General features: G+C 40.1%; 1 protein-coding gene across 28 annotated transcripts in view; it reads right to left on the minus strand.

The window, feature by feature from the left end:
* The window catches only part of CREM (cAMP responsive element modulator), a 100,177-nt gene extending 82,679 nt beyond the window's left edge, over positions 1-17,498 (minus strand). For 3 of the 28 annotated variants that reach the window (XM_082449828.1, XM_082449834.1, XM_082449845.1), the window contains exons 1-2: positions 17,203-17,459; positions 9,376-9,469 (exon numbers count right to left, since the gene is read on the minus strand). In XM_082449828.1, coding sequence (XP_082305954.1) covers positions 9,376-9,419 — 44 coding nt within the window. In that variant the 5' untranslated portion in view covers positions 9,420-9,469; positions 17,203-17,459. Of the gene's footprint in view, positions 1-9,375; positions 9,470-17,202 lie in introns of all 28 variants that reach the window. The other 25 variants (XM_082449840.1, XM_082449827.1, XM_082449833.1 and 22 more) reach the window with 19 other exon arrangements.
* Positions 17,499-17,520: the final 22 nt, after the last annotated feature.

A 17,520-nucleotide genomic window follows, 5' to 3' on the forward strand; every position in this document is an offset into this window, starting at 1 on the left:
AATAAACCTGCTTTACATTATGATGTAATATGAAGAACTTCCACATTGTCTAAATTAAATGTGTTACGATATAAAGATGTGTCTGCTTTGTCAGCACTAAGTAGTTTCTAATAAATAAGCCTGTTAAACTGAATCACTCAGAGTTGACCACTTGTCTTGCAGCTCTCCTTTTACTTAAAGAGGAGAATCTAATTTTTCCAGGAAAAACTTATGCAATAATATTTTTGCCTATAATTTCAATTTAAGTTAATGATTTCTATACAGACTCTTTCTAGATAGATGGTAAACCATATTATAATGTTACCCTACTACTAGAAAATATAAAATACAAACAAAATAAGCAAAATCAAATTTTAAAAACTTATAGGAACTACTCCCTGCTATTGTACATCTTTTCAGTTGTCAATAATATAGTGTGTTTTTTTCACCTTAGTAGTCTAAATATATATCCAAAAAGTATGCAGGTAACTTAGAACTTTGAATTGAAATGTCCAGATCTTTTTTCCCAGATTTAATTAGTAACCAGATCCTACAGATCCTTCATCTACTTAATACCTTCTTTTGCATTTCAACAAACATTACCTGAATCCAAGTCTTCTGTTCTCAAAGCTGTCTACTACAGTCTATACTACACCTAGAATTACTTCTCCCTATTCAGACGTTTTAATACTTACAACTGAACATGACAATTTAGAGCAATTATAAAAATAAAAATCTAGAGTCTACTATGAAAAACTGTCTTTCCCTCAACATTCCCCAATTCCTTTATCTCTTTTCTTATTATTTCCCAGCATGGACTCTCCAATTCTAGGTAAGTAGAGGCCATCTCCCTGCAAAAACTGCCAATTCCTGGGGTTCTACTTTTGCTGTGAGCAGTTCCCAAAGAGAATACCTAGAACATTCAATTCTGCAGGATATGAAAAGGTATTATCTGAGAAAAGAGCGTAAGGGGGAAACGCTTAGTTAGAGTTTGAAATATCCGAGATTAAAAGGGTTTTTTGCTGCAGAACTTTCTCAGAAGCTTGAATATTTCAGTGTGACTTGAGAAGGGTGGAGGGTGCAGATCCAATAGGCAGCATTTTCCAAAAGTATCTGACTCCCCTAGACCCTCTTCCCACAAAGCAAGTCCTAGCAGAAGTGTTTTTGGAAGAACTTGAGAAATGTTGTCTTATGCTATTTCTTACACCATTATTAATAGCTCTCTTTAGGCTCTGCCAAGAACTTGAGTCTCCACTCAAACCTTACACGCTGAAAGGCCTTCCCCACTTCAGAAACATTCCTTTAGCACCATCTACAATACATGACAGGCCCTGAGAATACAAAAGTTAAGTCACAATCCTTGCCCTGAAGGAAATCATTCACCACTTGGGCCTTGGTTTCTCAAAGTATTGTCCTCGCACAACCTGTATCAGAATTAACAAATATACTTGTAAAGACAAAAAAAAGGCAGATTCCCAGACTCAACCCCAAATCTACTGATTCAAACTTTCTGAGGGGTCTAATTTTTTATATCCTAGAGATTCTGACATATATTAAAATTTGAGAAAAACTTAGCTTATTGGTAAATTCTATCAGTTAGACCAGTAATGAACACTTAAATTGTGTGAAGGATGTTATGTACGAAATGCTTTGGAAAACACAGGAAGGAATGTTGAAGTCGGCCTGAGGATGGGGCCATATGAGTTGTATACTGAAGGATGAGAAGCATTTCACCAGGTAGAAAAGGACAGGAGGACCATGAGAGGAAGGAAAATACGGAGCATGTCTGGAAAACAGAGTAGCCGACTGTAGCAGGGAATCTGGTGAGGCGTGGGGGAGCCCTCGGGGAGCCTATCTACATCTAGGGGGGAAGAGGCAGAGCAGACAGGTGGAAATATGGCCAGAAAGGCTGTGGGGAACCAGATTAAGAATTGCTTTTAATACTCTGGAGAGAAGAAATGTCCACGTCACTCAGATGCTCCTCTACTCTAGGTCCTTCAGCATCTATACTGTACAACGTTTCAACTATTTGATATCTTAGAATTCAGTCAAGAACGAGACAATAACCAAGAGTTACCTGTTAACAGGCAAAACAAATGGCCCAAAGTTCGTAAACTGAAACTTCTAAAATGAAGAGTACCTAGTTGGTACTCTAAATCCATTCAATTTAATTTTAAATACAATTCTCATTTATCTGGTTTCTAAACATACTGGATATAAGAAGTGACAGCTGGAAATAGGGTAAGGGGAGGAGAAAATATACAGAATATGATAAACAGGTCAAGAATTCCAAGTGTGACTGTGGGTGGGAATGTAAGTTGGTGCAGCCATCTTGAGAACAGCATGGAGGGCCCTCAGAACACTCAAAAGAGAGCTGCCACACGACCCAGCAATCCCTCTACTGGGTGTATAGCCAACCCCCCGCACTAATTCGAAAAGACACATGCACCCCAATGTTCAGAGCAGCACTGTTTACAACTGCCAAGATATGGAAGCAACCTAAGTGTCCATCAACAGATGAGTGGCTAAACAAGATGTGGTCTATATACACAGGGGAATACTACTCAGCCATAAAAAATGGAATTTTGCCATTTGCAATAACATGGATGGACTTGGAGGGTATTATGTTAAGTGAAATCAGTCAGACAGAGAAAGACAAATACTCCATGATATCACTTATATGTGGAATCTAAAAAATACAACAAATTAGTGAATATAACAAAAAAGAAACAGACTCACAGATATATTGAACAAACTAGTGGTTACCAGTGGGAAGAGGGAAGGGGGAGGGACAGCATAGGGGTAGGGGATTAAGAGGTACAAACTATTAGGTATAAAATAAGCTACAATGATATACTGTACAACACAAGAAATATAGCCAATATTTTATAATAAGTAAAAATGGAGTAGAACCTTTAAAGATTGTGAATCACTATATTTGTACACCTGTAACTTATATAATATTGTACATCAACTATACTTTAATGAAATTTTTAAAAATTATTTAAAAAAAAAGGAATTCCAAGTGTGTAACAATTTGGGCCCATACAGGGTAAAGTCTCCTAGTTCTTTATATTCAGGAAATTGAAGAATTTATGAGTTAAAATTCAATAACTGATATTTACAATAACTATCCTGAGTCATTAAGAAAGAAAATAATTATACTTTGTATAATTTAAGGAAAGAGGAGTATACATAATAGAATCTAGGAAGACTCCCACCAAAAAAAGCACTAATGCTTAAAAAGGTAAACCTAAGCTATTCAGGAGTTGTTTTTTGAGATACAATGAAAGACTTCATAAGTTATTAAACATTTCAAAATGTTTTACACATGAAAGTGTTTCATACACACTATTTCATGCACTCACCTTCACTGTTCTCTTTTTTTCCTGGGTATTCCCCAGAGTTCAATCCTTTGCCCTTTTACTTTTTTCAGTCTACATGCTATGGCTTCCTCAATCCTGTATGCATTTGACTCCCAAATCTGTATTTGTGCTTCCCCCTCCTAGTGAGCATCTTAACCTGGAGTCTTCACAGACACCTATCCCTTCCCTTATATTCCTTCTTTCAGTCAAGAGTATCACTATCCATTCAAGCTCCAAAGTTAGAATCATGTGTCTGTGAGTCAGTACCACACCAACTACCAAAAAACCCATATAGCTAAATACCAGCCAGATCAGGATGCCATGAGGCCCTGAGCCTCCTAGTGAAGAAAGGCAGAAATGGAAGGTTAGCAGCACCACCCTCCCCCCCTCCCCCCGTTCATCCTCCCTGCCACACTTGGCATCATCCACTAACCTCCTATCCCAGCACTGGACCAAGCAGCTGCACTGCTGCTCCTCACAACTGCTACCGTCCACTCACACATCACAGTAAGGTCCCCTGTAAGCCATGACGAAACTGCAATGCCCCTTCACCTATGCCAGAATCATATCCATTAACATCTCACATTCTGGTTTCCCCAGCCACTGTCAAAGATACAAGCTCCTCCCACATTTCATTTTCACTCTCATAACCAGTGCTTCCTTTCCCCCCATAATACAGTTGCTCGCTCCTGTTCTCCTCCGAAGCCTTTGCAATGTGCTGTCTGGAACTCCCAAAGCCCCCCACACCCCCGCTCAAGAGGGAGCTGTTTGTCTTCCCACACTGAATCAAGATCCCAGTGTTGACTTGGCATCCTCACTGATTCCCACTATTTCCCAGCTGTGCTTCCTCTGCTCCTTCATAAAGACTCTTGTTCACGGAGCCTCAAGGTAATTGGGTGTACCATCCTACACTACTCATCCATGTGATAATCATCAGCTTCTACTTTCAAGGACTGACACTGAAGACTTTGGCACCTGACTTAAAAAAGCTTTCCTCTCCACCATTCTGTGTTATGTTCCACTCTCAAAACAAAGGACCTATCCCTCACCCTGATGCCTCAGTTTAATGACTTTCTTCCCTCCCCCACAGCCTTCTACTTGAGGGGCTGGCCGTACACTGGACCTTGTCAGTGTCCGAAACTGCTCCACCTCTGAAATAATTAATTCTGACATCCCACTCTACCAATATCCTATCCTCCCAGCTCACACCCACCCTCAATTACTCCCATCACACCTGTATTTCCACCACACTGATCTCCAGACCACTACTTTCTCCCTTTCAGTCAGCCTCCTCCTTTCTTCACATCCCGTCCTACTCAGCTTAGAATCCATAGTTTCTCATTTTAACTGTTGTTTCCCAATACCATAAATTCCCTTGTCCCTTTTCCTTCTGTTTTATCTGCTTAGTAAATACCAATCTCAGATAAAACCAATTCTGTCTCCTCTATGCCTGCACCAATGAATAATACTGAACAAAATTAAAAGACAGAATATTATTAAGGCTACTGAATCCAGTTTTCAACCTCAAATAAGCAGCAATCTTACTGCTTCCCTGGAAGCTTACTCTCCCATTCTCTGTTACTGTTTCAAGTCTCCCTCTTCTCAAATCCCTGAGCTCACCTACTATCACATTCCATGTGAGACCTTGCCTCCTGTTTCAGATGAGAACCCCCTCAACTTCCTGCCACCAAATCAACAAATCCACTTACATCTACACCTGCATTTTCCCTTGCTTCCAACTCCCCAGACTTAAATTCCTGTCTGTCCTTGGGATCCCTCTTCATTAGGCTATGGGGGCATTACACTAACAATTACCCTCTGCCCTCCCCAATGGCTTCCTCCTGACAAGATTTAAGCTTGTTCAAGTCTCCCCAACCACACACACACACACACACACACACACACACACACACACACACACACACACACACACACACACACACACAACCACTGAACCAGAAGTCATTCTCTAGCTGCTCTCTCAAACCTCTCTTCTTCCTCTCACTGCTAAGCTACTTTAAAGAACTGCCAACACTATCTCCATTTCTTCACCTCCCACCTACTCCCAGACAACCCCAAACTGGCTTCTGCCTCACTAAGACTTCTCTAGTAAGGGTAATCTATCTCAGTCACTGAATCCAATATTCATTTTAAGTCCTATCTTGTTTGATCCCTCAGCAGCACTCAAAACTGCTGACATCTCCCTTCTTGGACTCTATCTTGAGGTCACGATACTGATTTTCTGCTCTCATCTGATTCTCTGACAATTTCTCCACAAGCTCCTTTGCCAATTCCTTCTCCTACTCGGTGTTAACCTTCAACACTGCATTCTTCAGGACTCTGGTTAGCCTTCTGGCCTCACTCTCAAATCTCTCCCCCTGTGTAATATCATCCATTTCTCTAGATTCAAGCACCAGCTTTAAGCTTATGACTCTCAAATCTAGATCTCTGGCCCAGAGGTCTCTCTTGAATTCCAGAATCATATATCCAAGTGCCTATTTAACATCTCCAAATAGATGTCCTGCAGGTACCTCAAACTCAATGGGTCCAAAACTAACTCCTTTTCTTCCTCCACAAACATGTTCCTTCTCTGAGTTTCTTACCTCAGGAAATGGGGCCCCACCTTCCATCCATCTGCTCCAGTGGAAACCTGAGTGTCATCCCTGAAACCCTCTCCCTTTCATTCCCTACAGCATCATCACCAGGTGGGATGATTCTACCTTCTAAAGAACAATTCAGTCCTCTTCTCTGCCACCACTGTCCTGCCAACAGTTATCCTTTTGAAACATATTTCTGCTTAAAACTCTTCAGGAGCTTACTGTTGACTACAGGATAAAACTCAAACTTCTCACAATAATCATAACTACAACTACCGTTTGTCAAGTGCTTACCATGTGGTAAATGCCTACTAATTTTCATTCTTAACAACTATATAAGGGCAATATAGCTAGTTCTTCTTTTAGAGGTGAGGAAAAGGAGACATAAAGAGGTGAAGAATCTGATTTTACCACTAAGGTACTGAGTGGCAAAGCCAGGTTTCGAACTAAGGTCTTTTTCCAAAGTTCATATTCTCAATTACCAAACCAAACTGCCATTCAATTTCTTTCACAATGTGACCTCATTTTATCTTTACAGCCTCATCTCCAGTCACCCCATTCCTTCCCACACTCTGCATTCCAGCCTCCTTATGAGCCATTTTTTGGTCAAATACACATCTTATTCCCCCAGTTCTAATCTTTTATATCTGCTCTTCCCTGTTCCTGGGATGCCCTTCACTCCTTCTCTGTCCAACAGGCACATTTCTACTCGTTCTTCAAAGCATGGCTCAAGGACACCATCTTTCAAAGCCTATTCTAATAGCCTTGGGCACAATTACTCTGTTCGGAGTTCCCGAAGCATCTTGTGCAATCCCCTCCATTTCAGCACTTGTCTAGCATATACCACATCTGTCCACAAAGTACTAGCACAGTGTGTGCAACAGAGACGACATCTTAGATTTCAATGTAGTCCCAGTGCCTAGTACAGAATCTACCATAATCATTAAATAAGCCAATTAATCAACTATTCTGGAAGACTATGCAACTGTTAGGTGTTACTAAAATGATAAAAATAAGGTTCAGAGAGATTAAGTGACTTTCTACAGAGCACACAACAGACTGCATGATAGAGGGTGAACAAGAGGTCTTGTGACTGTGACCTCAGGGGTCCTTCCACAGCCAGTGCCCTGAGCAGTAGTCCCGTTTAGACACATCTTAAAAAATGCTGTGCTTTTGAGTATGCTGCAACTGTTGTCACAATCTTCATTCAGATATGCTTTGTCTTTCCCACTAGGATGTAGAGACTCTAATCTTACCCCATTTTATTCTCCTGGACTGCCTCGTACAGTGCCCAGTACATGTCATTCAGTAAAAGTTTGATACTAAATCAATTTATTTGAAGTTAAAAGTCATCTACAGAAGAGTAAGGTCAGCACTACCAATTTACACACCCTGTCATTTTCAACTAAGTTCATTCTGCTGATCTATATCCAACTGTTCTCCAGTACCACCTGCTAAACCCACTAAAAACCAACCCAGGCCAGGACTCAGGGCCGAAGATTCAATTAACATTTAAGTGCTCAACATGGGTCAGGCACTGTACTGGGTATTTTCAAACACTAACTCAGCAGGAAATACAGGACCCAGACCTCAGCTGGAAATGATGTACATCAACACTAACATCTGTAAGTCAGCCTCAGTAGTCCCGATGGAATTTATTTAAAAAGTGTAAGAGAAAGATCCATTTTAATCTTGCATTGTTCACTTACATACTTTATAGTGAAAATTAAAGAGATGTACATACAATATTTTCCCCCAAATCTCACTTTTTGTAACAAATTTTTTTGTAACAAATTTTAATCATAGTTATACTAGTATTAATAACCTATAAATTAACTAATTATGTAATATTTTAACCTTAACAAATCCAAATTAGACAGAAAAAGACCAATTAGGAAATATAAATTACAGAATATTTAAAAATAAAAACATATGAGATAAAACAATAAAAAAAACTAAAACAAATTAAAAAGTCCGTTAAGCACCATAAGCTAACAGTAAGCAAAATACTGGCAAATATTCAGTTCTACAATTCTAAAGAACAGATAAGGATTTGCTAAAATGGGCATATTTAAACTTATAAACGATTAATGGAAGTAGCAACATTCTTTTCTTATGAAAGCTAAATATTTCTTCTGAAATCTTTTTTATATTATTGGCAAACCATTTTCCTCAACAGAAAAGTAAATGTTATCCCAATATTTTCTGAATATATTGGGATTCAGTTTAATAAATGTTAATTAACTAATGTTTTAAAAGAATAGGATCCATTCAGTAGCACAATTTTCAAAGACTTCCAGGGTGAACTACTTTTAGGGGTGGGGGGTAGAATTGTATTTGTTTGCTTACTCTGTTATTTTCCAGGCCTTTAGTAGAACATCTATGTCATACTGCAAAAACTCCCCAAAATACTGAACTACAACAAACAGTATAGTACTGTCTGTATATGATTTGTATAATATACATTCAAGAAATGAATACAAAGGAATATATCTGTAAAAATGATATTTACAATTATAGAAATATTGAGGTAATTAATGACCAAAGTTATTTCAGCATACCTATGTTTCAAGAACACACAAGATATTTAAATAGAAGAAAAAACCAGGAGAAAAAGGAAAAACATTTTAAAGAAATGCTATCATAAGTACCCAGGAAAGTGTTTTTAAAAGATAGGAACAAAGAAAAGGAATACAGACCAAAAATATCTAAATGAAAAATAAGATAAAGGCAGTTTCCTCATTATAATTAAAGTGTACAATGAACTACTAACTTCTAAAATCTTACTTAGTTGTATCCAATTTGCAAAGACAAATTACACTGCAGAGCAACTATATCTACCCTTGTAAAAATTTTCACCTCTTTTAAAAATAGGATCCAGCAGCAAAAGGAAAAATTATTAAAGTTGTTTCTATTATCTATTTTTAAATAGTTTTACCAAAACTGTCAAAGAAAATTCATTTTCTTTTTGACGCTAGACCCAATTGATGAACCAGAATGTCTCTGATAATAACTAAAAGAAAACCTGAAAAATAATATTTGGATTTCTGTAAAACGCTGGTAGAGACTTCCCTCTGTTTTACAACTTCAGGTACAAGTGTAAGCAGGAAAACGAAAACTCTGTCCACATCCTTAAGTACAATCTCCTTTCTGACTGGAAAGGCCAGCGCTTAGAATGAGCTGCCCGTGAATGTCCACCTATCCTCTGCATTGCCTCACACAGCACATGGTGGAAGAGAAACTCCCTAATTGAGTAGCTGAGCAATTTGGGTACATATTATTATATTTTTTATTATAATGTGTATATATACATACACACATACACACAAATATGTATGGTACATAGATATACACCATTAATTTATCCATCATTTTAACTTTAAGCTCTCTAAGTAGAACTTTCAAAAGAATAGAAAAATAATATATCCACCTACCTTAGATTTGTTTTAATATATTTTTTCCTGCCACATTTGCTCATTATTAAGACATTTGTAATCAATGCTTTGCTCCTTCGTTTTCTTCTTTACCCTGCAGTAAAATTATAATGTCGAGTTGGCAGATCGTAAGATTTTATTTTAAAAAAATTAAAATCTCTCAAAACTACACCAGAATACCCCAGAATACGTTAATTTCCATAAAACAAAAAACAGCACAGAAAGGTGAAAACAACTCCATATTTTTTTCAAACTTACTTCTATTCAATTTCCTTATCTTCTTAGGAAAAAATTCAAAAAAAATTAAATCATGTGCTACTTATCATTTTCCACTGAAGAGAGTGCAGTGCTGCCTAAATCATTTCACACACACTACAGATCGCTCATAAGTATCAGCTCTATTTTAAAATAATAATCACTTAATAAACTGAATGAATCTATCATTTTCTCAAATTTCATTCCACTGAAACAAATTTGTCAACTATTTTTCATTTACCTTAACTTCAAAACTGGGTTTTGTCAAAGAATTTTAACTGCAAACAAAATAGTAACCGTTCCTTTAAAATCTCCTCTGATAGCCTTTAATCCATTAAAAAAGCTGTTTTAGACACTAGCAATTAAACCCCCTTTTTTTTTTTACTAATATCTCTTTAAAATACACATTTGACATGCTGAATGAAGTAAAGTTGGCAAAGAAAAAGACAAAAGGAGAGCAGTAGCCCTCAATTTGTTTTAGATTTGAAAGGACCAACACCCGCATCCCTAAGTTCCTTCCAGGCGTCTATGCCAGCAACAGAGGTGCTTGGCAACAAACATGCTATTTCCGGGGTTCCCTCCTAAGTGGTCCCTCTAAAATGATGTCACACCATCCCACCCAATTTGGAAACTGAGTCAGCAGTCAGGTGTGCTGCAACTTACTACGGGCACCAGGACAATGGTTACTGTTACCACCTGCCCCCACCCGACCATAGGGACATTGAGGAAAGGTAAGGCACTTGAACCAGGCAACCTACAACATGAACAAGAAACAAGGATGGTGACATTCCTTCAGATTAAACCTTATTCTGTGTTATATTACACTGGCATTTTACGTGAGGACATCTTATCTTCCATAACAACTGTGTAACCATGAGGGCAGGGGCTACTGATTTATTAAACAGTGATTGGCACCCAAGATACCCCAGCCCTTGTGCTTGGCACCAAGACACAGATAACAAGATGTCCCTGATCTCCAGCAGCTTGGTTTCTAATGAGGGAGACAGATGTTTAAACAAGGAATAATGATAATATTATCTGAATAATAATGATGAGCACGGCACCACATAAGAAGAGAGAAGTAACTCCCGATTTCTCCTGGAAATACCATATTCTTTGGTTTAATTTCTGAGTAAGTAATACATTATGATTTAGAACTCAAAAAGGAGAAAAAGGTATTTGGTGAAGTCTGGGAACAGCCACCCATTTCCTCTTCCCAGAGGCTGCCAGCATCGAAGACAGTCTCAGCTTCCTGCCACCCCGTCACAAGACATCAAGAGAGCAAATGACTAGCCTCACAACAGAATAATGACCATCAGATAAACCTGATCCTGACTCAGGCTTATCAGAGAATTATTTCATTCCAACTACTATCTAAGAAGTCATCACTGATTGATCGCCTGCTTGCCAAATCTTCAAGAATGATCTTTAGTCCCTATCCTCCTTAACATGCCTACAGCATTTCCTACTCCCCAAATTTCGCCCTCCTTGAACTCTTCAGGACACCACGTTCATGTTTCCCCTTCCAAGTTATCCAGTCCTTCGCCTTAGTCTCCTTTGGCCCACTCTTTAAGTACTGGTATTCCCAGGCTTCCAGTCACAAACACCTCCACACTCTCCCCCTAGGCTGCCTCATCCCGCCTTGATGTGTCTCAAATCTCACCTCCAGCCTGGACCTCTCTCTCCTGAGCTCTAGCCTGTATGTATCTGCCTATTCGACAACTCTTAATGGTTTCTTCAGAGATCCTCAAGTCTAATATGTTTAAAACTAACCTCAACTCCCTTGCTCTGCATCTCACCTCTTGCTGTACTTTTATCTCGATTGGGGAGTGACATCACCATTGGCTCAGCCACCCTATCCAGGAGTCCTCTCTCTTCATTCCCCACTTCCCTTGTCCCCAGTTCCTGAGGTGGCAACACGGTCTAGTGGTCGTAGCATAGCAGTGTGCGATATAAACAGCGTGGCACTGGAGGTTGATCTGGGCGTTAACCTGAGTTCTACCACTTATTAGCTATGGTTTTTGCAAGAAGGGCAAAATAAAGACCCCACTGCAATTAGCACGGTCAAAACAAAAAGAAAAGAACGTGGAATAAAGGGTAGTACACCTCTAACGGAAGCAGGAAGAGAAAGAACACAGAAAAGTATAATCTGTTTCTTGAGTTCTGGATGAAGAAAGGTTTTAGCTCTTTGGGAAAGTAGAAGATCCTCAGAGGTTAACTATGATTTAAGTAGCAACAGCAAGTAAGGTCTGAAAGAAAGTAGGAGAAGAATATGAAGTTTATATTGTAAAGCTGGTCCTCCTCAACCAAGTCAATTAAGAAACTGGGAAAAGGCAGGCTAGCTAGGAGAGAGAAGTACAGTTGAGCCTTGAACAACACAGGTTTGAAACAGTATGGGTCCACTTATATGTGAATTCTTTTCAATCAATATATTGGAGGGACTTCCCTGGTAGTCCAGTGGTAAAGCATCCGCCTTCCAATGCAGGGGACACGGGTTCGATCCCTAGTCAGGGAAATAAGATCCCACATGTCATTGGGGGCAACTAAGCCCACACACCACAACTAGAGAGAGAAAACCCACATGCCGCAACTAGAGAGAAGCCCACGTGCCACAACGATAGATCCAGTACAGCTCAACAAAGGTCCTGCGTGCCACAACTAAGACCCGACGCAGCAAAAATAAATAAAAATAAATAAATAAATAAATAAAAATATTGGAAAATTTTTTGGAGATTTCCAATAATTTGAAAAAACTCACGGATGAAACTCATAGCCTATAATTATTGAAAAAATTAAGAAAAAGGTGTGTCATGAAAGTGTAAAATATATGTAGATACTAGTCTATCCTTACACAGGTATAAGGTGATATTTAATATAAAATAATGTGTTAGTTTTCTTACTGTTTTATAACTTTGCTTTCAAAGAACTACATTACCGTACAGTATTCCTCTCTCTCATAATTGGAGGAACTGCAAATCAGCTATCATCACAGGTAAGTGGTTTTTTTAAAAAAAACATAACAATGTTTCCAATACTGTATTATGAATATGACTGTAATACTGTATGCCATAAATTTCTACAATGATTCATTCATTAGTGTTTGGGCTAGGCTACCGTGAAGCAATCATATCAATTACACTAGGCAATCATATTGCTGCTTCTTCACTATTAATGTATGAATTGTTATACCTATAAATAAATACAGATTTCGGGGCTTCCCTGGTGGCGCAGTGGTTAAGAATCCGCCTGCCAATGCAGGGGACACGGGTTCGATCCCTGGTCTGGGAAGATCCCACATGCCGCGGAGCAACTAAGCCCGTGCGCCACAACTACTGAGCCTGCGCGTCTGGAGCCTGTGCTCCACAACAAGAGAGGCCGCGACAGTGAGAGGCCCGCGCACCGCAAAGAGGAGTGGCCCCCGCTCGCCGCAACTAGAGAAGCCCTCGCACAGAAATGAAGACCCAACACAGCCAGAAATAAATAAATAATTTAAAAAAATAAATAAATAAATACAGATTTCTTTTTCACATTATCTTTTCATTTTGATGTCAAGTGTCAGTACTACATATTACATCTGCAGTGTTTTGTATCATATGACAATACTGATGTAGGTACAGACAAATGATTCATCTCATGAACTTATGGTATTCATAAATACAGTACAGGACTCTAAATGTATTTCTCTTCCTTATGATTTTCTTAATACCATTTTCTTTTCTCTCGCTTACTTTACTGTGAGAATACAGTATATAATACATATAACATACAAAACATGTTTTAATTGACTGTGTACGTTATTGGTAAGGCTTCTGGTCAACAGCAGGCTATTAGTAGTTAAGTTTGGGGGGAGTCAAAAGTTATACAGGGATGTTCAACTGAGCAGCAGTCGGCGCCCCTAACTCCCATGTTGTTCAAGAGTCAACTGTAATTACAAAATGTCACGTATGTGAAGTTGACAGGGATGAGCCTATGGTTATTATGCATTTTAGGTGAAGGAGATGAGTACAGGGAAAACAAAGCAATACAGTAGTAACAGGAAATTATGCCACTTTCAAAGTTTTGTAATCTTTGTGAAGTAAAGTTAGAATAACTTTCAAATAACAATTTTTACACTTTTGTGTAAAAACAGAAGTGGCCAGGAACAGTTCTTCTAAATAATTATTTGAAACACTTGTAAATACTGCCTTTACTATTTTGAATATGAATCATACAGAAAATCAGGCAGCATTCTAATACAGATTCAAGGCCACTCCAGTTTAATTGCTTCAGATACCCATTATTATTTAAGAAATCTAAACTCTTTACTAAAATCACCAAAGGATTAACTATTCAAGCATCTCTTTTTCAGTTCATTCCCCACCTGGTGCCTGCTTTCATCTATTTCAGTCAATGAACAGCAGAATCCTCTGCTAAGGAGGAAATGAAAAATGAAATTCAAATAGTCATGGCCTATCTCCACCTCTCCAAACACACCCCGCCCTGCCGAGCCCCCGCCCCATTTCATGAAGGGAAACATAACTTTCAATCTATTGGGGAAGTTATTTGCTTGGCTAATTATTGTAGGGCTTTTCTTTCAACAGAACACTCCATTACCGCACTTTAAGTACATTTCAAAACATTTCTCTACAGATAAAGTACAGCTGCATCGACTACTAACTAGCAAATCTGGGAAAGAGTATATAAGACAATGGAATTAGCTAAGGTTCACAGAAACGAATTTCAACGTTATTATACTTACCTAGGTTGGTCCTATCTTGTGTATATGAACAAAACTAGTATCTAAGTGTAGAAACATGCCTAAATAAGTTAAATTTAACTCCTCCCTCAATTTTAAGAGGTGCAAAAGCATCCCAAGTGTCTTTATGCGTGATATATAGTTGCTCCAATTCCAGAGCTGGAAGCTTTCATCATAATCAATGCTAGGATATAAATTCCTAAGCATTTCTAGGCAAAAAAATAATTTTTGTGCTACCAATGGAAAAAAAAGAGGATGTTTGAGAATATGAACAAAACTCTATGACATCTGACATTCTGAGTTAGGATGGTCTAATTTTAAGTCTGCTAAGTTAAAAAAACAAAAACAAAAAGTTCACTAAGATAACCTTGAAGAAACTGAGTTTGTTTTCTGGAATTCTCAAAAGTAAACAATGTCAGAATCACATGAACCCCACTGTTAAAATTTCACAGGGTTTCATTTTGACATTTGATTGGTCTGGTTGTACTTTTCTGTTCAGAAAGTATGCATGAAGATGCTTCCCATTTGGGGAGAACTGAGAAACTTCAAAAGAGCCTCACAAAAAGTTGATAGTAAGGTTTTCTTGGAGGCAAGCGTCCTTCTTCACCAGTGAGAGAGTTATTTAAACAGTCCTAAATAACCTACTAGCTCATGCCTTCCCTCAAAATTGATTCACATATACCTTGCCAGTAATTTCCCATAACACTCCTGGGAAGGTCAGTCAAGATTTAAACTAGATATTTTTATAAATTGCTATAACTGTATTATACCAATAAGACTCGGCTTGTCTTCATGAGTAATATTAAGATAAATCCCAGCTAATGTCATCCTTAGGTTTTCCTCTTCATTCTCCCTTATTGGCTACTGGATATCCTACAGCACCATTAAAAGAAAACCCATGAATGAGAGATTTACTTTTAAGAACAGGGCACTCTTTATTGTGTGATTCCCATGGTGAAAAGTATTTTAAATACCCTGTGCTCTTTAACATGAAATTAACAAAATGATTTTAAATGTTTACTTCTACATATGTATAATGGATGAGAAACACTTTCCTTGAAATCTATATTTTTACAATGTATATACTTGTGCTGATAATATTGAAATTGTATTCAATGCACACACTGCTATTATCAAAGTTGACTTTTATATATGTCGACATCAGTTCAATAAGTAGAAATACTTAACAGAATTCAAAGACATTTCAGGTTTATTTCCTTAATGACCAATACTGATTGCGTGTCAAAACATCAATGGTTCAACTGTTAAGTGTTTGCATTGTTCAGTTTTATGTTTAAAAGTCTACCTAAATGGGACAAGACATTTGAGCACTTTCCAATAGACTACCCACTTCAACAATAAACCTGACTTACTTTTCTGGCCGAATATTAACCTGTAGACAATACCAGGTTGGGGAAAACAGGATCAGGAATATACGTCTATACTGGTAAAGATTCAGTCAGGATTCCTTACGTATGTTAACAACCTGAAACTCTTCCCTACTTTTCATGAAATGTGCATAATTTTAAACATGATTTCATATTTTAATCACGCAGTGATTTGCCCTAATAGGAAATTAGAGTAGTCTATGGAGTCTGGAGTTTGTTAAACTCACCCAATTTCAGTAAACTGCTGGGACAATGTGAAAACAAAAAGACTAAAGAGCTCCTTTGTGTTTACACATTCAATAAAAATTTATTCATACACTCTTATAAAATGTGTACACAAAACATCCGTGTAATTACAACTTCACACTCACCAAAGTGACTCCAGGTTGAACAGCCGGTCACTAGGCAAGCATTTGCTTACACTGAACTATTTACAGATGCACCAAAAATGTTTGTCATTACCAACACTTAACATGACAATGCTTTCAGTGTTTACTCATCCAGGATCAAATCCATTGAAAAGCTGCGTTTGGATCAATAAGCAGCTTTTTAAACATCAGTATCTTAATACTTAGCATAAGTTGGCCAAAACACATTGTTTGCAATTTGCCTTTCTTTGGGGGAAAAAAGTTCCTTTAAGTTCAAAGTTTCAAAGACTACGACTTTGAAGGGAAAGCAGCTTGTTATCCAAAAGTAGAATCGAGACTAGGAGAAAAACATGGTACCCGCAGGGAAAAAACTAGAGAACACGAATTATTCATGTAATCTAACACAATCTTCACATTGGACCTCTAGCCCTGCGCATCTCGGTTTGGGTTTGTTTCCAGGGAGGGTGGCTGCACTCCCAGCAGCCTGGCGAATTAGGCAGGAAAGGAAAAGTTGTTCGGAAGCTGCTCCGGTGAGCCGCCCGGTTACAGGGCCTCCAGTGCGGACCGAGGCTGGTCCCGCGGGTCAGCATCGCTCTGACCTCGGCCGGCCGGCCGCCCCTTCCCGAGCCGCGCAGGGAGCGTGAGAGGCTCACACTCGGGACCGGGTCCGAGTCCCGGCGGGGACCGCGGGGAAGACGTCCGAGGACGCGCGTCCCTCTCAGTTCGCGCTCCGGCTCCGGGGGCCTTGCCAGGCTGGCTGGTCCTGGCGCAAAGGGGACGCGGGGAACAAGGGCGGCGCGCCTTCCAGCAGCGCCGCGGCAGCGCCCCGCTCGCTCGGTCTCGGGCCGCGAGGACCGGGAGGCGGCGGCTCTGGCGAGCGACGGGAGAGGACGGAGCCACGTCGCCCGCCTGTCCGGCGGCCTCCCCTCCCTCGGAGCCGGAGAAGTGGCCCCTCGGAAAGCGCCCGCCGGGTGCGCGGGGCAAACAGCGGGGGCGGCCGGGGCTAACCGTTCCGCCCTGCCCCCGCTCCGGCGCCCCCGCCTCAGGCTCCGCTGGCCCCGCCGGCCGGCGCGCCACTTACCCGCCGCAAAGCGATTTACGTAGCGGGCCTCGTCACTGCTTACGGACGCGAGGAGGTGGGACGACGAGCCCCACCGGGACCGGCGCCGGCCCACGTCGCCCCACGTCAGCACTGATGCGGCCACCGCGGCCTCCCCGCCGAGCGCGACCCAACGCAGCGTCGCAGCCGCCCGCCCGCGGCCTCGCGTCCGCCCGCTCACCCGCCCAGCTCCGCGCCGCACCTGCCCCTGCCCGGGGGACGCCGGGTGAATCCACGCTCGAACCCCGCCCCCTGCCGGCCGCCGAAGGGAGTGCGGCGCTGACAATCCAACAATTGAAT

Source organism: Balaenoptera physalus (genome assembly GCF_965194825.1).
Source record: "Balaenoptera physalus genome assembly, chromosome: 2".
NCBI classification, from domain to species: domain Eukaryota; kingdom Metazoa; phylum Chordata; class Mammalia; order Artiodactyla; family Balaenopteridae; genus Balaenoptera; species Balaenoptera physalus.